Source organism: Tenrec ecaudatus, chromosome 8 (assembly GCF_050624435.1).
Source record: "Tenrec ecaudatus isolate mTenEca1 chromosome 8, mTenEca1.hap1, whole genome shotgun sequence".
Lineage (NCBI taxonomy): Eukaryota > Metazoa > Chordata > Mammalia > Afrosoricida > Tenrecidae > Tenrec > Tenrec ecaudatus.
This window is the reverse complement of record NC_134537.1, coordinates 144,435,195-144,456,470: the sequence shown is the minus strand read 5'-3', so window position 1 is coordinate 144,456,470 and position 21,276 is coordinate 144,435,195. Positions and strand designations below refer to the sequence as shown.

Here is a 21,276-nt window from a genome sequence, read left to right as displayed (position 1 = left end):
TTCTTTGGCATGGACACGAATAAGCATCACTCTAGCCGGCTGTCTTCCTGATGTCTTGGCAGAGGCTCGGGAGTGTTTCCAGCAAGGTGTCAGTTTGCCGGGTCACTCCATCTGCTATTCCATCAAGTGCCTGAGCCTTGTTTTTTGCCAATCCCTTACATACAGCTAGGACTTCTTCCTTTAGAACTGTGCTTCCAGGTCATATTCTGCTTCCTGAAATGACTGATCATTTTGTACAGTAAATCGTGCCTATTCAACTGATACCCAGTCTGTCAACGTGACAACTTGAGCCTGATTTTTTTTTTTGCTTCTTTTAGTTTGAGCAATGTTGGGTGTATTATTTATTCCCTTTTGGTTTTCTAAATCCATGTCTTTGCATTTTTCATTGTGATTTACCACTGCTTATTGCAATCTTTTGTTCAGCTCTTTACTGCCCTCATTTCTTCTCACTGCTTTGTTGTTGTTGTTGTTAGACATTATTGAGTCATTTTCAACTCAAAACAACCTCACATACAACAGAACCCAAAACTGCCTGGTCCCACACCACCCTCACGGTTGTTCTCTGTTTGGGCCCCTTGCTGCAGCCACTGCGTGAATACATCTCGTGGAGGCCCGTCCTTTCTTTTTGCTGCCCCTCTATTCTACCGAGAATGATGTCCTTCTACAAGGACTGGTCTCTCCTGACAACATGTCCAAAGTACACGAGACAAAGTCTCCCCATTCTTGCTACTCAGGAACATTCTGGCTGTATTTCTTTTGACTGCTCACGGCACTTTCAAAATTCTTTGTCGGAATCCATAATTCAAATGCATCCATTCTTCTTTGGTCTTCCAAAGAACTTTCAACTTTCACATGCATATGAGGCAATTGAAAGCTAAGGCTTGAGTCAGGCACACTTTAGTCCTCAAACTAACCTCTTTGCTTTTCAACACTTTAAAGAGATCTTGTGCAGCAGATTTACCCAAGGCAATGCGTCATTTGATCTTGACTGCTGCTTCCATGAGAACGACTGTGGATCTGAGCAAGAGAAAATCCTTGTTAACATTCATCTTTTCTCCATTTATCATGATGTTATCTATTGCTCCAGTTGTGAAGGTTATTATCTTCTGTACATTGAGTTATCGCCCATCCTGAAGGCTACAATCCTCTTCCTTCAGCAAGTGTTTCAAGTCCTCCTCACTTTCAGGAAGCAGGGTTGCATCAGCAGCACGTAACAAGTTGTTAATACTCTTTGTTCAAGAGCAAGTTTCAGAGTCTTCTCTGACATTCATTTTGGACTTTTCTACTTTTTCCTGTCCTTTTTTTTAAAAAAGGTTTTGTTGTGTGTTTTTTTAAAAAATATTTTATTGGGGGTTCTTACAGCTCTTATAACAATCCTTATTTTTCCTGTCCTTTATTTTCTTTTTTCCTCCAAGTTAAGATTTCAATTTATTATCATCTCACATTTTAGGAATTCTCCTGGCAGCTTTTTGTAAAGATCATTTAAAAAAATTTAAATAAATCCTTTTATTAAAGGCTCTTACAGTTCTTATAACAATCCATACGTCAATTGTATCAAGCACAAAGTACATTTGTACATATGTTGCCATCATCGTTTTCTAAACATTTACTGCCTGTTTGAGCCCTTGGTATCAGCTCCTTTCCTGTCTTTTACATAGCCTTTTATTTTCTCCGTGGATGATGATATCCTAACTTGGTGGTCAAATATTAGAGTTGAATGCATCAAATCTATTCTAGCGATGGTTTCTAAAGTCAGTCAGGTGGAAGATACCCAAAGTTGTACTTTGATTCTTGACATTGATTGCAATCATCGAAGTGAACATCACCTCTTCCACTTCCTTTCCTGTGTTTCTTCCGTCCACTCCTCCCTTCCTGACCCTTCTGGACTCTGTCCTTGGGTAAATGCTGTCTCTTTCATCTCGAATGGATGACTATTCTAAGGTGTGCATACCTCCCTGGCATTATTGTTCCTCTTATAGAACTGCCTACTGTTTGCCAAAAATTGAACCATCACAATGAGTTCATTTCCAAGTGTAAAGAGCGACTAAGGGCCATAGTCTCTGTGAGTCTACCAGTCCCTATCCAACTAATAAGTCTGGTCTTTTTTTTATGATGTTGAGTTCTTATTCCACTTTTTTCTTTTGCCCTATCTAATATGATCCCTTTCAAAGAAGCTGATGCTGGTAGCTGGGCACCACATAGTTTTCCTGGTCTCAGCGTCCTGTTTGGGTGGTCCATTAGTTCACTGGACTCAATGTTTCCATGCGTCTTTGATTCGTCCTCACGCTTCTTTCTCCCAGACCAGGTGGCAGTTGTTAGGTGCCATCAAATAGGGTCAGACTCACAACAACCTTACACACAACAGAATGAAGCACTGCCACCCTCACCACAGTGCCGACGCTTGAGCCCACTGCTGCAGCCACCATGTCCACCCATCTCGTTGAGGGCCTTCCTCTTTTTTGCTGCCCCTGACTGGTCTCTCCTGACAACATGACTAAAGCACGTACGACAAAGTCTCACCATCCTTGCCTCTAAGCAGCAGTCTGGCTCTTCCTCAGTCACATTTCACGTGCCCTCCACCCCGAGGGGCCCATCTGCCGGCACGATCTCCACCAAGGTTCTGCTTCCCTTCAGGATCCGACGGGGTTTCAAAGCTAGGCATAAAATGCTCGGTGGCTCTGGCCTCTGGAGTGGGAATTTGAGTCCGTCATCGATGTCTGTGTGTGGCCTGGAAGCTCTGCTGAAACCTGTTCACTTTGGATGACCTGCTGGTGTTTGAAACGCTAGTGACATAACTTCCAGCATCAAGGCAACACCTAAGCCACCAGTGTGACAAGCTGACAGGCAAGTGGTGGAGAGACAGGCAACGGGATGGATGGGCACAGCGGCTCTTCCCCTGGAAGAGACCAGGGGAAACCAAGACGTGTACACTAGACGGCCACTCACGAGCTTTTACGATGCCAGTGACTACTCACCAAAGTAGGATGTAGAATGGTGTCTCTGTGGACTATGTTATGCAACTGACCTTGGCAGCCCCCTACTGCATATAATCCTCTTAAAGCATTAGCTGCACGGGGAGGCGGCTACGTTCCCTGCTCTGCCATCATGGTTTACATTCTCCCAGTGGTTCACACCCACTGCCATCAGATAGATTCTGACATCCAGCAACCCTACCGGACAGAGTGGACCCGCTCCGTTCGGTTTCTGAGACGGTGAAGCTTGACAACAGTAGCCAGCCCCATCTTCCTTCTTAAGGGCAGCTGGTGGGTTCAAGATGTTGACCCGGGGGTTAGCAGCCCAGCGCTTAACCCCTTCCACCACAAGGGCTCCCAGAGTAATTAGTGGAACTCAAATCGCTGAAGCAATAATCAAATGAGTATGTATTTGGAACTGTCTAAGGGACTAGCTATACTGATAAACAGCTGGCATTGCATTCATCTGATTTGCTGATAGATTCTGACAGTTTGGGGACATCGGTTCACCTTTCCTGTTTACCTTAGCAGCCGCAGCTCTGCCAGCAACGTGGGGTTCTGCTGGGCCTTCTCGGGGGTGGGTTGGGAGGCCTGCTCATGCTCCAGACGTAAACGCTGAATCTCCTGCAGGATTTCTCTAGGGAGGGAAGGTGGGAGGGGAGAGGTGTTCATAGTGCTTCACAACCCACCACCCTGCCACCCGGTTAGAAATCATGGCTCCAGCAGCACCTCCTTTACCAATCTGGTTCTGGTTGCTTCTAAATGGGCAGCATTTGAAATAACACCTTGTTACTACTGCTCCCCCTGCTCATGCTTCCTTACCAGAAAAATCCAAAAAACTTCGGTGACTATAAATACATCTATGTAAAATGCTCTTCTGGAAATCTCGGGAAATCTTCATGGAAGGAAAACGAACACTTTTTGTCCTTTCCATGGAGAATCGATGCGAATTCCTTCCAACCTCTTCATGCAGGCCCTGGGCTGACTTCCAGTGTTCCTTGGGCTCCCTAACTGATTGATGGCTGCCATTTCTTCTCCCTATGCTGATCTCATTAGGTCCAATCTCCTTGTCCTGGCTTTGACCTTTCAGAGCATGGCGGTGCACTGTCTGGTCTCCAGCCTTTTAATGGCTTACTTTAATTTTTTTATGAGACACTAGACAGTCACATGTGGCATAATGGGTCAGAACAAGATGAACAGATAGAACAAAAGGGCTCTTGGGGAGTCGAGTGGAGAAAGAAATCAGCGGATGTGGACTGCCTGGGTGGGTTGGAGAAAGTGCAGAAAAAGAATCTCCATCGGAGGGCACAGAGCAGGGTTGTGGACTACGCAGACGACGCACCACGTAGATAGAGATAAATCCGTGCCTAGGGTATTCTGTGAACTTGGGCTATCCTGTGTTCACGGAGGTGGGAACCATCCTGTGTGGTCAAGAACTAACTGGTCTACGGGGACAATGAGACTCGGACGTCTACTGATCCTGGGCACTGCACCCTGCCCTGACCTCTGCGTCCTTCCTTACCTGTTCTTGTTTTCCAGTTCTGCAATAAGCTGTCTTTGTTGTTTGTTGGCATCAAAGTTAAAGCTCAAGTCCATAGGAGGGCGGGGCTGAAGGAGAGAGAAAGACAGGTTTGTGGTCTCCCTCCCCTCCCCCCATCATGTCTAATTCAAAGCTATTCAAAGCCTTGGACGGGTTGATTTTTTTTTCAAATCAGACTTTTGAGGTAAAAATTAAAATGTTAAGTGTACAACTCAATGAGTCCCAGTGAAATTTAAACACCTGTATCATCAATTGCCACAGTCTCATTTTAGAAGGTTTTCCATTAAAAAATTCCCTCGTGCTTACTTGTTATCAATTGCCACATTCACCTCCAACCTTGGGCAAACACTAATCGTTCTTACAGACTTCCCTGTGCTGGACATGTCAAATAGAGAGTCACATAATATGTGATCTTTTGTGATTGGTTTCATTTAGCAAAATGTTTTCAATATTGTTGCATGGACCAGTGCCTCATTTTTTGGTGGTAAAATAATATTGAATGCATAGACTACCATGGATAGGCAGTTAGGCCGTTTCTACTTTGGGGATATTTTTAATAATGCTGCCGAGAATATCCATGTACAAGTTTTCGTGTAGACATGTGCTGTTTTCATTTCTCTTGCATAAATACCTAAAAGTAGGACTGCTATTTTTTTAAGTGGCTGCACTACTTTACACTCCCACCAGAAGTGTGTAAGGATTCATTTCCCCACATCTTCATCAACACTTGTGTCTGACTTTTTGACCATAAGCGTGCTCGGGGATGTGAAGTGGTGTCTCAGCATCACTTTGATTTGTATTGCCCCAAATGACTCAGGATGCTGAAGGTTGTTTGTATCCTGTATTTAGGGAAGTCATTGTGGTTTCATTTGCAGTGATCGTTTTTGACCCTGGAGACCTTCCCTAAGAATTTATGGCGGCCAATCAACACCAAGTAGGAAGAAAGATGGCTAATGTCTCTCTTTCATTGATTAATAAAAATGGAATCTAAGTGGCTACAGTGACCATACTTCATGTTATTTTATTGTAGTGAAAGTATGCACAGCCTGTGCTCATGCAATACTTTGTAAGGTACATTTCATTGGCAATGGTTATGTAGGTCACAGGTCATCATTTACCCTATATCCATATTGTTTTGCCACGGTTAAACTTAGACCCTGCCCTTTAAGTTCTCATCTGTGTTTTAGTTACTGCTATCCACTTAACCTCAGAGAGCGCAGTGCTCAAGGTGAACACGCCGTATTAGATGAGCGAAACTGTTGTTTAGTTTAATGATGACTTCACGGGCAATTGTGGTTCAAGGCTTAAAAGTTGTTTCTAAGCACTAAATTCAGCGGTTTCCCAGCCTCCACATTACGCTCAAGCCGGGCTCCCAAATGGTATTTCAAGTTCTTTCCCACAGTTTTTCCTCCTTTTCTCAAGATCCAGCTACTTTGATCAAAACGTTCAGTTATGGGAACCAGGCCTCCCCCCCACCCCATTTCTTCCAGTCTCATGCAAAGGCAATTGGAGTTCATCTAAGCAACTGGATCTGCAGTTTCCTTCTTTCTCCAAATCCCGAGCCTCTTTTATCTTCTCTTGCTCCAGGTCTCTGCAGATCAGTTGTGTCTCGCAGGTCTGCGCACAAGTGTTCAGGACTCCCGGTACCACTCAGTCCATCAGGATGGAGAACAGAAAGTCTGTGATCACACTACTAGGTCCATTGGTTGGAGGATTTGCTTTATCTACTTGGTTCTGCTCCAGACACCTCCTAAAACCTTGTTTTGTGCCCACAGTTCGAAGGTACAAGTCATCCTTTTTTCACATGGCATGTCCCAAATAAAAAGAGGTAAAAAAGTAGCATAAAAATCAGATTTAAGGCAGTCCATCAAACTACCAAATATGTCTTTCTTAAAAGAAGGAGTTTTGGGCGGACCAACAGCTTGCTGAGTAAGTGTTCTTTCTTTTTTGAGTAAGTTTTCTAGGGGAAACATTCAAAGGGGAGACAATGCGGATGGGGAAGCGGGTGCTAAAGGAAACGTGCGTCATGTGACGATAAAGAATCCGACTCTGTGCTAACTGCAGTCATTACCCACGACAAGCTTCACTGAGACTCTGAAAGACTCTTCAGTTGTAACTGTAACGAACATGTTGAGGCATCTTTCAGAGAGGGGCGAGCAAAGAAGTCAAGACTCACTATCAACAGAGGCATCTAAACAGATGAGGGATGGAGGAAGGCTTAAAATGTGAGGCAGCGGTCCACCCTGGAGTGACTGCAATCCTAGCCGGGCGAGCCCACAAGGAGGACCCCCAGGCTCAGTGTCTTATTGATGGCACTTTCATCCAACAAATCTGCAACCAAATTGTGAACACCATCAAGTGTGTGCATTGAATAAAGAGAGAAACTTAAGGTTTTATTTATTTCTTAAACTATATTAAACACCATTAAAAACAAAACCAAAACTCACTGATACAGAGCTGATCCCAATTCTTAGTGGCCCAATAGGGCTGGGTCACATAGGACGGGGTAGAACTGGCCCTATGGCTTTATAAGACTGTGACTCTTTAAGAGAGTAGAAAGCCTCATCTTTTCCCCTAGTAGCTGCTGGTGGTTTTGAACTGCTGACCTTGTGGTCCGCAGCCCTTGACATTTCCACTATGCCACCAGGACTCCTTAAATACCACAGTGCTGCTTAAAAACAAAACCAAACAATGTTCCCTTCCTCGAATGTCTCCAAGATGTCGAAGAAACAAAGGTGGATAGGGAATTATTAGTTCAGAAAAACAGATGAATTTTGCCAGAAGAGACCAAATTATTGCTATTCATTATAATCAATAAGCAAAATAACGAATCTATTCATTTGGTTAACAAATATTTCCTCAGCTGCTACCCTGTGACAATGCTGTCGAAGTGCTAGGGATGGATCGTAAGACGGTCGTCCTGCCTTCATGGAATCTACGCTCACCTGGAAAGAAAGGAAAAGGCGCCCCTAAGGCACAGTGTGTTACACGCCGGGCTGCTAACCGAAAGGTCAGAAGTTTAAAACACCAGACACTCCATGAAAGAAAAGGTGAGGCATTCTCCTCCCCCAAAGGTCGCACATCAGCTCCAGACTGGGGTGTCCAGGGCAGTGTTGGCTGGGAGTGAGCTATGAAAAGTGGGGGAGATGAACTTGAAGAGGAAATCTGTAGCCATGAAGAGGAATTGCTATTTTATTCCAAATCTGGGAATGAAGCCTTTAGAGCATTTTGAACAGGGGAATATGGAATTGATGACGTGTTTTAAAACCCTTGCTTTCTACGGACATAAACAAATAAATACACGGGGAAGCATTCGCAAATCTGCAAGAAAGCCAAATAACGAATGCAAATCCTCCACTCTCAAGGAGGGGGCCCCTCACTCCCAGTTCCTCAAGCGCACGCTGTCCACAGTGATTCTCTTCCAAAGAGCAGAGTGTGAAAGGAGAAAAACATAGCGATTTTATGGTGGTGGCGGAGAAGCCTAACAAATAATACCTGGGCCAGGTGAACAAGGTCATTCTCAACAGTGATAAATCCTGTGACTAGTATGTAATTTGATGTAATGTGATAAGATAGTACTTTATCACTAAGGTATCTCCAAAGCCTTTATCTCTAAAACCCATAAATTCAGTGTAATCATAAGAAAACAACACACAAATCCCAGTTGAAGGGCTATCTATGAAGCCAGCACTCCCCAAGTGTCAAGGTCATGAGACAAGGAAAGCCTTGGAAACTGTCATAGTTCAAAGAAACTTAAGACACGATCATTAAATGGAACATGAGCCCAAAAGGGGGCAATCGAGGAAAACCAAATAAAGCATGGTGTTCTTGAGTAGCATTGTGTCAATACTGGTTTAAGAAGTATAACAAATGTACCCTGTTCGTGGAAGATGTTAGAAACTCGGGAAAACAGGCGTCGTTTATACGAGAACTCAGTACTGTCGTCACAGCTTTTCTGTAAATGTACACTATTTTGTGTGTGTGTGTGTGTGTGTGTGTGCTCTAACTGGTCCTTTATTACAGTATCATTTTGTTTGTTTTTTAAAACATTTTATTAGGGACTCATACAACTCTTATCACAATCCATACATACATCAACGTACACTATTCTAAAATAAGAAGTTCATTTTAAAAAGCAGCAACACCTCTTGGGCTGCTAGATGGAGAGATGGCTGTACAGGGGCAGGAATGACGGATGGAAGCCCGGCTGAGATCCGAGCTCTGCTTGACATTGGCCGTATCACTTTGGAGTTACTTTATTTCACCACGCGTTCAATGTCTAAGTGGGTCTATTTTCTGAGAGTTGTGGAGGGGACTTAATGACCAAACAGGTGGCAGCACGACGCTCTACAATGTTGGTTATTATTGCAGTGCAAAATAAAAAAAAATTTCTTGACCCTTTTTTACACGTTACCTGCAAATCTAAGAAAGAGTACATAAACAACCGTAGGAACCGAAGAGTAGAACGAACCAAACAAAATACTGGGCTTACTCCTGAGGAGGGAATACGGTGCCGGGGTTGACTGAAATCCTGGCATGGCATGTACATACTATCAAAAACAAAACTGAATACGAAAACTCAAAACTCTCCTCGACCCAGTGAATGATTCTGGGGTTGTAGCATCTGAAGAAAGACAGGCCCATTAAAAAAAAAAAGGCTACAGCAGCAGCCTCTTAATGGGCATCTACCTAACAAGCACAGCAGGTCTACTTGGATGGCCCCGCTCCTTTAGATACAAATACAGTTAAGCAGGCTACACTCTAGGAGTCCCATAAACTTCTCTTCATAGCAGCCGAGTGGCAGCTTAACAAGTTTACTGCAGTTGTTGGTTCCTAATTGAACCTCCAATTCTGCAAGTTACCTAAGTACCATATATCGTATATACCTGTATATAAGCCGAGTCTTTCAGCACATCGTTAATGCCGTTTCTGTGCTAGAATTAGGTGCCTTGGCTGATAGCCGGGCTGGCTTATATGCGAGTGTTTAGGGTAGGTCAGTGCTACAGGGGATGAAAAAGGAGCCGCTCTTTCTCTGGAAAACAAGCTGAATGGCTTGAAAACAATAGGAAACAGTGCTCCATGTAAATAGCCACTGAATTCCTTGAAGGTGAAACAGCTTAAACGATTTAGAGAAAGAGGGATTGGGGTCATGGCTTCCCAAGTGTTAAGGACCTGAAGATGGCGGCTGTGCTGGCATCCCATGCCGGGAGTGCGAGGCAGTGAGGACCCCCGATCTCCAGAGGACCTCCATGCTGCCCAGGGGAAAGGCCCCACCTGAAAATACGTACCAAGAGGTGGAATCAAAGAGTAATTACTGTGTAGGTGTCGTTTTGTGGTCTCCTACTTCCATGAATTAACAATCTATTATGAGTGGAGGCAGAGCAAGATGGCAGCTTAGTCCGACATACCATGCCAATTCCTCTAAAGTAGCAGTTCTCAACCTGTGGGTCGTGACCCCTTGGGGGTTGAACTACCCTTTCATAGGGATCACCCAATTCATTACAGTAGCAAAATGACAGTGATGAAGTAGTAACGAAAATAATTTTATGGTTGAAGAATCACTATAACATGAGGAACTGTATGAAAGGGTTGTGGCATTAGGAAGGTTGAGAACCACTGCTCTAAAGCAAAGACGAGAAAACCAATAACAATCCAGACACAAGGCCTAGAACCCTGAACAGCAAACTTAAGCAAGAAAAAATGATATTGAATACCAAGTGGACGGAGAGATTAGATGGCAATAAGGCTCCCTGGGCACTTTGTCCACTGGCAAGGCACAGTGTAGCCATCTGGAAACGAAGCAAGCTTAGTTCATGGGTGAGGAGCAATAGGGCAAGATAAGGAAACAAAGGGTAACCAAACTGGGAAAAAATAAAACTATCCTTCTTCATAGACGACAGGATCCCACCCACAGAAAACCCCAGACACCCCACAAAAGATGTTCCTGAAGCTAACTGAAGGATCTGATGAAGTGACAGAGCTAAACCCCCACTACCGCCCAATTAGTTGGGTCTTTACCCTGAAAAGGACGATAATGCCATTAAAATTAAAAAAAACACCATTTGTAATAGTCTTTTTATGGATTGAACTGTATTTCCCCCAAATATGTACGTTAAATCCTAAAGTCTGCCTGTGGTTATAATCCCCTTTGGTCTTTGTTAGGACGAAGAGGCAGGAAGAACATTGGGCATACCTTGAGTCAATCTGTTTTGAGGAGATTAAAACAAGCTAAAATAGAAAGGCATGCCAAGCCAGATGATTACACAGGAGTAGAAGCTCAGAAGAGACAAGAACCTTCCTCCAGAACCAACCGAGAAAGCCAGCGTGACTGTGGTCCTCTGGCCTCCTGAACGGCGAGGCAATGTCTGTTTGCTGAAGCCATCACCGTGGGCATTTCTTTGATAGTAGCACTAGATGACTAGGACAGACCCCAAATGATAAAATAGCTAAACTCAACCTAGGCAGAGGTGTAGAAGACTTCTTCTACAAGAAAAACGATAAAACAGCCCTGCGAGAAACTGACAGAGGTACAGAAGTGGAAAGACACTTTCTAAGGACCCTTTTACTTCTTCCTTTTCTATCTGCATTTCCTGTTTCTCTTTCTTTGTTTTGTTGCTTCAATACTCAAAACGAAATACTCATGAGCTAGAAGTCAACCCCGTGAGATGCCAATACTACCCACAGTGATTTATAGACACTACAATACCATCCCAACCCAAACCCCAACAACATTCCTTAATGAAATGGAAAACTGATCTCCAACTTTATTTGGAAAGAAAGAAGCCCTGAATAGTTAGAGAACTATTGGTTCAATGACAGCCACTTAGACCAGTGGAACGAAACCGAGAACAGCAGTGATGTCATTCATCCACCAGTAGCCAGTCTTCCACAAACGGTCAAGGTCCATTCAACCGGGAAGAAAGGAGCTTTCTAACAAACGACTCCGGCAAAACTTATTCTCCATTTGCAGAAAAATGTCAAAAAGGACTCCGCCCTCACAGCAGACACAAAAACTACCCAAAACAGACCAATGATGTCAACGTTAAAGCCAACACTATCAAGTTCATGGAGGATAGATCAAGAACAAAAACAAGGCATCTAGTTTGGGGCAAAATAATCTATTAAACCCAACTACTAATGTATGAACAACACAAGGGAGTTTAGGTAACTGAGACCTCCTAAAAAGGAAACACTTTTGCTTACCCACAGGCTTTATCAAGAGATTAAAAAGAGAAATTACAAATGAAGGACGTCTTTGGCAATGAGCTAGTACAGGTCTAATCTCTAAACTAAACAGAAAACTGCAACACGTAAATAACAAAAATGCAATCTAATAAAAAAAATGGACAAAGATCATGAGCAGACAGTTCACCAAAGGGACGCTGTGATACACAAATACATGAAAAGGTGCTCCCAGTCATTAGCTATGAGAGAGACCCAAATAAAACCACTCTGTGAACTGCACCGGCAGTGATTAAAAGCAACAAGAAAACCGCCAAAGCTGGCGAGGCGGCTAGGAGCTGGGGATGCTTACGCACGGCTGGTGAGACTGTAAAGCGTCGTCTCCATACGGAAAGCACCATGGCAAGCTCTCCAAAAATCTAGAAATAAAAACACCTTCTGAACCAGCCACCTCACGTCCAGGTCTACATCCTAACAGTGACCCAAGGAGATGCGTGCACGGCGGTGTCCACTGAGGCATTCTTACCATCAGGAAACAGACGGACACAACCAGAATGCCCATCAACAGATGACGGACAAGCAAACCACAGTACACTCAGAGAGTGGAATAGTACTAGGCAAATGTAAGAAATCATGAGGAGTCTAGAGAAGACGTTATATGACACGGATAAATTTGTATGCGGAGTGAAGTAAGTCAATCACAAAAGGACAAATATTGTATGATCCTACTATTATAAAAAGTTAGGAGTAGGTGTGCACATAGGAAATAATGTCCTTTGATGGTTACCAGGGATGGGAGGAGAGGGAATCACTGTCTAGATTCTCTCTCTTCTCTCTCTCTCTGACTTTGAACCCTTTCTGACTCATAGGGACCCTACAGGTCAGAGTAGAGCTGCCCCTGTGGGTTTTTGAGACGGCACCACTTTACAGAATAAAAAGCCTCATCTTTCTTCTGTGGAGTGGCAGGTGGAGTCAAACTGCCGATCTTGTGGTCAGCGGCCAAAGGAAAGTGAATTTACTCGACCAAAATGAATGCAGACACTAGGTACACAAGAAAAAGGGGCAACATCCGTAAATGCTGTCACACACTCAATTTTGCAAGCACACGTAATTCCCCCCCCCCCCACGTGGTTACATAGGTAGAGATATAGGCATTTATGACTACAGGAGTGCAGCCTGGATAGGTATAGTCGGCTCTCACTCAAGAGTGACCCTACACGGTGTTTCTGAGGCTGTGACTCTTGATGAGCACAGACAGCCTCACCTTCCTGTCTCCTGCAGTTCCGGGCAGTAGACCTTGTGGCTAGCAGTCCAGCGCTTGCAATGCTACCACGTGTCGCTGTACCCACTGCCACTGGGCTGGTTCTGACTCAGCAACCTTGTAGATGGTCTGGAGCTGTACATCTTTTGGGTAGCAGCCAGGATCATTTTGCTCCCCCAGGGCAGCTAGTGGATTTGAACAGCCACCCTTGACATTAACAGTTGAACACGCGTCTGAACATGCCATTGAGGCTCCTCAGGTGCAGGCACATGTAAAGACATTATGTTGCTGCTCATGTGTACATCCAGGCATAATAAGGCACACATAGGGCCATCGTCACAGAGACCTCTTAGACATATATCCAAACAACTAGCGGAATGGGTGGGAGAGAAGAGGTTTTCTGCTCCCCTACACAGACTCAGCAACCCACAGGGGCAGCTCTCCCCTCTCCTACAGGGTTGCTATGAGTCAGACCGGCTTGACGGCAGTGAGCAGTGGAATTGGTTTACTGGGCTGAAGTCTCCGGATCATAGTCTCCTGGGTAACTTACTCAAGGAGCATATCTCGTGAAGTTCATCACCCCCAGTGCAGTGATGATAAAAGCTTACCAGTGGCCATCTAAGATATCATTAGTCTCCACTAGTCTGAAGGAGAAAGGAAGCCAAAGACTCAAGGAAGAAACTAGTCTACAGGATGCACAGCCCACACCGAGGACAGCTTTTTAATCCAAGACCACAAGGACTAGAAGGTGCTTGGCTACGATTTCCAACTCTTCTGTGCAGGGACAGACCAGAGGGCCTGGTTGGAAGGGGAGGAACATGCAGAACAGTCGTCAGATCCATACACAGGACTGGTAGGGACAGGCGCGCAGCCCTGCTGGCTTTAAGATCTCCTTGTAACCTAATCTGACGCCACTTCTCGAGCTCGCCTCTTAGTCAACTGACAGAATGGATTATAAAGCAAAACAAGTCACCCACGAGCAGAGTATCTCTTAAGCAATGAACCGTGGCAGACAGATGACCATGCATTTACCCAAAAGCAAAGATGAGATGCCAATGAGGGGGAAGGAAGCTAGATCAATGGAAATGACACAGTGTGACAACTGTGACCAACTGTCACAGAACAACTTGTATGAAACAATGACCAAAGGGCACCTAAGGTATGGGGCCAACTTTCACCCCCAACCCAATAAAATATGGACAAAAAGAAAAAAGGCATTGTGAACATTTATGGATTTATTTAAGTTTTAACATTGAGAACATTTTAAGGCACTAGCAAAAGGAGAAACTAGTCAAAATTTAAATTGATGTATGGATTGCTATAAAAGTTCTAAGAGCCTCCAATAAGATGATTTTGTTAATAAAATATTTACATATAGGCCATCTAGCTCAGAAGCAAATAAGTCCACATGGAAGAAGCACACCGGCCAGTGCGATCACGAGGTGCCCAAGGGACCAGGTATAAGGCATCATGCAAAAAAAAAAAAGATATAAGTGTGTGTATGTATGTGTATATATGTGTATATGTATATATGTATGTATATATATGTATATATATATCATATTAAATGAAGGGGGAAGTGCAGAGTGGAGACCCAAGGCCCAAGTGTCGACCAATGGAGATCCCCTCATAGAGGGGTTTAGGAGAGGAGATGGGTTAATTAGGGTGTGAGGTAGTATCGATGAAGAACACAGCTTTCCCCCGGATCCTGGATGCTTCCTCCCCCCAACTACCATGATCTGAATTCTACCTTGCAGGGCTGGATAGGACAGAGGCTGTACACTGGTGCATACGAGGGTTGGAGGTACAGGGAATCCAGGGTGGATGATACCTTCAGGACCAAGGGTATGAGGGACGATGCTGGGAGAGTGGAGGGTGAGTGGGTTGGAAAGGGGGAACTGATTACAAGGATCCACATGTGACCTCTTCCCTGGGAGAGGGACAGCAGAGAAGGGGGGAAGGGAGACTCCGGATAGGGCAAGATATGACAAAACAACGATGTATAAATTACCAAGGGCATATGAGGGAGGGGGGAATGGGGAGGGAGGAGGGGAAAAAAAAGAGGACCTGATGCAAGGGGCTTAAGTGGAGAGCAAATGCCTTGAGAATGATTGGGGCAGGGAATGTATGGATGTGCTTTATACAATTGATGTATGTATATGTATGGATTGCGGTAAGAGTTGTATGAGTCCCTAATAAAATGTAAAAGAAGAAAAAAAAATTTACATATAGTCAAACACTTGCTTCAGGTTATCAAGACTTCGCCCCACATTCTTCATCTGTTCCATATTTCGCCCCCTCTTTGCTTAAGTATGTTAAGACTCCTTGACAACATTATGGCAATTCACCTCTACCTCCTTCAGTGGACACTTGAAAACATTTAAAACAAGTTTGTTTTTTTTTTAATTAACTGACCAACTTCAGGGTTGGTTAGGAGGGCTTCTATTGAGCCCTCAATGACACTACTAGGGCCTGCCTTTCTCCTATCTACCCACCGCCCCTCTTGAGGACCGAAAGACGAGTGAACTGATCCTTGGAGCCCAAACCGTTTCTGGCTCTTGTAGTAGCAGATCTAAGAAGCTTCAGTTCAATGACATCACACAGTCTGTTCCTTCATCCTAAACATGCGTGAAGCTCTATGCGGGGTGGGGAAGCGGGAAATGGCGGAGCAGGTCAGGATGTTGCAAATGATTTACTCTCGACTTCTCTCCTAAAAGTTGGTGGTTCAAACCCTCCCAAGGGGGCCATGGCAAGAAGGCTTGGGGATCTGCCTCTGCAGGTATCACAGCTGAGGAAATCCTCTGGGGCACGACTCTAGTCTGCAACACACCCCAAGACAGAATTCACCTGACAGCAGTGGGTTTGGGCTTTTAAGGAAAATGCTGGCTCTCACTCACTGTGATAGGCGAATGTGCTTTTGCACATGGAAAGGATATGAATTTTGAAGGGCCAAAGGGTCAAATGGTAATGGATTGAATTTTGACCTTCAAATATATGCTGAGATCCTAACCTCCAAACAGGTGGACGTAATCTCTTTTCTTTCTGTAATGAGAAAGTACCTATATAGGGTTTGGCTTACACTTACTCAGTTCTGACTTTTTATATAAAGAGATTAGACCCCAAAGCAAACACAACGAGGAAAGATCTAAGAAGCAAAGCTATGGATAAAGGTATAAACATAGGTGTATACATATGTAAATATATGAAGTCATCTAAAGAGAGGTTTTGGTCTATGAACATATATGGCAATACATTGAGGTAGTGGGTGGACTTTGGGCCTCTGCTCAAGCCCTCACTCAAGGCAAAAAATACTTTGTTCTAACAGCTTGGCATTCTATGATGCTCACCCTCCTGGCACGATCGCTGAAGAAAAAATGGGTACACAAGCAAATGTGGTGAAGAAAACCGATGGTGCCCGGCTATAAAAAAAATATAGTGTCTGGGGTCTTAAAGGCTTGAAGTGGCCATCTAGCAGAGAAGCAAGGAGCCCACATGGAAGAAGCACACCAGCCTGTGTGATCATGGTGTTAATGGGATCAGATAACAGGCATCAGAAGACCCCAAACAAACAAACATATTATTCAGAATGATGGGGCTGGAGCAGAGACCCAAAACCCATCTATAGACAACGGGACATCCCCTTACAGAAGGGTCACAAGGAAGGGATGAGTCAATCAGGGTGCAGTATAACACCAATGAAACACAACATTCCCCTGATTCTTTGAGGCTTCCTCATCCCCCACTATAATGACCCCAGTTGTAATAGTTACATAATCTGGCGTCAATTTGAGAATTAAGAGTGAAGGGGTGGCATTTATCCTGTCAATCATATCAGAGCCAATGTGGCCTCTGTGTGGCCTCCTGAAGATTCTGGGAACTCCTATATTTTCCTCCCTGGAGGCGGGAGACACAAACGCTCTCTCTCTGCTCACTCCCTTGGAGACTCTCTACTGACAAGGCTCACTCCCTGCAAGACATCCCTGAGGAAAAGCCACATGGACCTACCCCGATGCAGCACCGGGAGCTGGAGAAGTCACATGGAAACCCTGCCAGTGGTAAGATGCTTACAACGCCACTGGATCCACAAGACTTCCCACCCACTAGCTTGTGATTTTCCTGCATTCAGTGTCATTGCATGTGTTTCGTGAATCTGAAGAGGACTTTATGGATTGGTATCAGACATAGGGGCTAATATTGGACTTATGGACTTGATCTGCCCTGGGTTGGGCTGTTTTCTCAATATTCAATAGCTATTGTATAGAAAGCTCTTTCCCATACACATATGAGTGTCTCTGTGAATTTGTTTCTCTAGTCTACCCGGACTAACACACCAGTTCTGCCTTTTAGTTCTGGCTAGACCTGAGCAACTACACTGGTACAGATAAGAGCTCAGGACACTCAGAATCCAGGTCAGATAAACCCCTCAGGAAAAGAAAAGGGAGTAGCGATACCAGAAGAGTAGGGGGAAGGTGGGGAAATGAGGGGAGAAAGGGGAAACCAATCACAAGGATTGGCACATACTCTCCTCACCCAGGGGGGACAAAAAACAGAAAGGTAGGTGAAGGGAGATAGGGGATGGTGTAAGATATGAAAATAATAATAATTTATAATTTATCAAGGGGTCACAACAGTGGGAGGGAGGGGGGAGAAAAGAGGAGCTGATGCCAAGGACTCAAATAGAAAGTAAATGTTTAGAAAATAATGATGGCAACATATGTAGAAATATATTTGATACAATTGATGTATGGATTGCTATAAGAGTAGTAAGAATCCCCAATAAAATGATCTTTTTTTATTTTAAAAAGAAGCAAACACAGCTAGCAGGGAGGGAGTACCTCAGGGAGACTGCCAAGGAAGGAGGAACACGGATATGTGTGTGGGGGGTGGTGGGGGTGGGGTACAGACGCTGAAAGAAAGAAGGACCTTCTCCCAGAGCCCACAGAGAACCTTCCTCTATAGCCGGTGCCCTGAACGGTGAGAAAATTAATGTCTGTTCTTTGAACCCATCCCTTACGGTGTTTGTGTGACAGCTACAGTAGCTAACTAGGACATGTACCTTGCTAATTTTTGGCTAGATGGGTTTTTTTTTTCCCCAATCGATTCTAGAGCAATTCCTGGTTTCAGAAACCAAGAAAACGTCAGAGTTCAGAAACTTTACATAGCACAAAAACTTATCTTTTATTTAGAAAGCTTTACTACAGTCTCAAAAGAGCCATTTCGAGCTCCCAGTGAGCTAGTGAGGGGCCAAGTAAGGACAAAATGTGGCCTGAGAAAAGTAAAGGTACTTAATTTACTGAGAGACAGATTACGGAGAAGGCCTTCGTGGGTTAATAGAGAAATTTACGTTATTGCTGTGTAGTCTACTTTCTTGTGCCCTCTCTTTAAAATTCATGGTCCTCAAATATGGGTCACGTTTAACAGCAGTATGCTAGGGGATTCTGGAGTATTCAGAAACACTGCTCTTTGTCAAAGGCTATCAACCTCGGCCACAGTGTCATGTGCCAAGAAAGCGTTCTTAGAATCCTGTTTGGGCTTTTTGTATCCAAGAGGAATTCTATCAGTCTTTAGAAGTAGGATCAGACACCGGTGTTTTTTAACTCCTCCGGTGGCTTCACTGTGCCGCCAAGGTTCAAAGAACTGCTCAGAGCAATCAGCTTCAGGTCTTTACTGCAGCAGAGAAAGAACTGCTGTGTCACAGGACAGCCCGACACAGCGCCGGGAAACAATCTTGCTGTACGGCAAATACCAGGCACGCGATTTTAAAAATATCTGACTATAAATACAGGCTAAGGCGCACCTGACCCAAGGCATGGCATTGCAGTCCCTTCTTACGCATGTGACAGTTGGCCAATGAATAAGGAAGACCGCAGAATCGATGCATTTGAATGATGAGGTTGATGATGCAGAATGAAAGTCCCCTAGATTACAAGAAGAACACGGATACCTGTCCTCGGAGAATACAACCAGAAGGCTCTTTAGAATTGAGGGCTACGGTCAGGAGGTGAAGCTTTAGTAATTGAGGAAGACGCTTCTGAAGAGTAGAAATAACGGGACATTTCCTTTCACTCTAGGAAGGGCCCAAGCTTACCAAACTGTATCTGCATGCATTCTGGACCCTCCAAGAGGGACTGGATGATTCCCACCTCTCTGGACTAGCAAAGAGGCGTGCCTGACAGCCCTTTAGACTTTGGGGGGTTTTCTTGGGGAAATTTGCCCAAGACCCTAACCACTCAGTCTCTTAACTTTGTCTATTCCTCTCAAACACAAAACAAAATGAACAATTTGGTTAGGGTAGTGGTTCTCAAATCACAAGACCTGGGGGTTCTGTTTTTTTAAATTAAAGATTCTTACCTCGTAGTTCTCAGGCAAAGTCATGGATCTGTATTAAACAAAAAACCAACAACCCACCCTTCACAACTATTATTTCAGGGGCTTCTGAGTCACCGGATGCGTACAGAGCACCACATGGATCCTGTTGCTCTGTAATTCCAAGCAGCCACACCATCGGGCATTTCTGGAGTGGCACGTGACTGGAGCCGGCCCCAAAGCTGATGAGCTGTGGAAGCCAGGACGGGGAGGTCTGGGGGCAAAACCACCCCGGAGACGTTTTCACTGCTTAGTAATATGACTTGCTTTCAACTTTCCTGGCAGGAGTTTTTAATTTTGGGGGGAAAAGTTAAATAAAAATAAGGAAAATAGCTGCTTATATCCCCGGCTGACAATCTCTGTGGTGGAACATTAATTTACTACTATGTTATGAGGGCTATTTACTAAGAACTATAGTCATATTTAGTTAAGAGGGTTAAAAATAGAAAAAGAAATAGCACAGGCACTTCTGAAACAGAAATGAGCTCTCCTGGGTGAGAACAGCTCATCTAAGCAACCCAAAATTTCTTTATGCAAGAGCCAGCCGGGAAGGGTTCAGTGGCCACACTTGCCCTGCAGGGGCATCCCGTGGCCCTATGGCTGGAGCGCCCTATGGGTGCGTGCTGGCTGTGAAAATGATGTACTAGTCTTTCTTTGTGGAGGAAGGCTTTTTGGAGAAAAAAAAAAATCAATACGAAGCCTCTCTGGCAGGCTATAAATAAATTCTTTTGAGCACTACTCCCACTTCATGCAAAGCACTGGTATCAGTGAGAGATTACAGGATTAGGCCGCTCCTCTGTTTAGCAGGGATCCATCAAGGAGAACCCTTCCTGAGCGGTTCAATATTTAATAAGATAACTGCACTCCTGAAAATATACCGAAGATGAAAGAGACCTTATCCACATCACTATGCAATCTAAAGACCATCCTAAGAATTATGATTTTCACAGACATTCGAGAATTGGCATCCGAAACCATCTGGTTGAAATAGACGTACTGTGTTTGCAGCGAAGGAGTACAGAGGCCCTTTCAGGGTCAAAAGCCTTTGCAGCTTTGACTTTTATTTTTTTAATTTTTTTTTCACTAATGCTTAGAATATTGTCATTTATTTATTTTTGATGACTTCCAATATATCTAGGTCCTTACTTTGTATGTTCCACATCTCACTATTAATAACTATTTCCAGCTGTTTTTTTTTCTCATTTTGAGCCATTTCCCATTAGCAAATGAAGATACCAAAAGTTTTGTTCCACTCACATCATTGATGTCAACTCAGCCCTGGTGATAACTTTTCCCTAGTGGTACAGTGGGTTAAGCACTAGGCTCGAGTTTGAAGACATCAGCCATTCATTGGGAAAAAGATGAGACTTTCTACTTTTATAAAGACTTAACAGTCTCTGAAACTCCTGGGAGCAGTTTTATAGTGTTTTATACTCTGCTCTATAGTGTCGCTGTGAGTCAGAACAGATTAGGTGGCAGCGAGTTTGTTTTGTTTGCTTGTTTCACAGTCTGCTTTCAAGAGGCAGTTCTTCTTCCCCCGTTTTAATCTGAGCACCTTCTAATCCCAGTGACTCATCTTCTGGCGCTATATCTGATGATGTCCACTGTTAGTTCTGAGATTTTCAGTGCTGCATGGTGCAGTTGGCTAAGCTAACCACAAGTTTGGTGGTTCAAATCCACCAGCCATTCCTTTTGGGGGAAAATTGACTTTTATTTTAAGAGGGCCATGTAAAGTCAACAAGACCACATAATGACATTCAATATATTCCACTAAAAAAATTCCACCACCGTGCTGGCCATCAAAGCAGCTCTCCATCCTTCTATCTGTGGTTGTTTGTCTGGGGCCATGGAATTGGCTCTAACCCCGTGCACAACAGGACCAAGCACCCCTGGTCGGACACCGTCCTCAAGATTGCTGCTAAGTTTGAGCTCATGGTCACAGTCACTGTCAGTCC

General features: G+C 44.2%; 1 protein-coding gene across 7 annotated transcripts in view; it reads right to left on the bottom strand.

The window, feature by feature from the left end:
- The window catches only part of DTNB (dystrobrevin beta), a 313,250-nt gene that overhangs the window by 54,418 nt on the left and 237,556 nt on the right, over positions 1–21,276 (bottom strand). For all 7 annotated transcript variants that reach the window (XM_075557010.1, XM_075557012.1, XM_075557015.1 and 4 more), the window contains exons 13-14: positions 4,495–4,580; positions 3,496–3,609 (exon numbers count right to left, since the gene is read on the bottom strand). In XM_075557010.1, the coding sequence (XP_075413125.1) occupies positions 3,496–3,609; positions 4,495–4,580 (200 nt within the window). The remainder of the gene's footprint in view (positions 1–3,495; positions 3,610–4,494; positions 4,581–21,276) is intronic.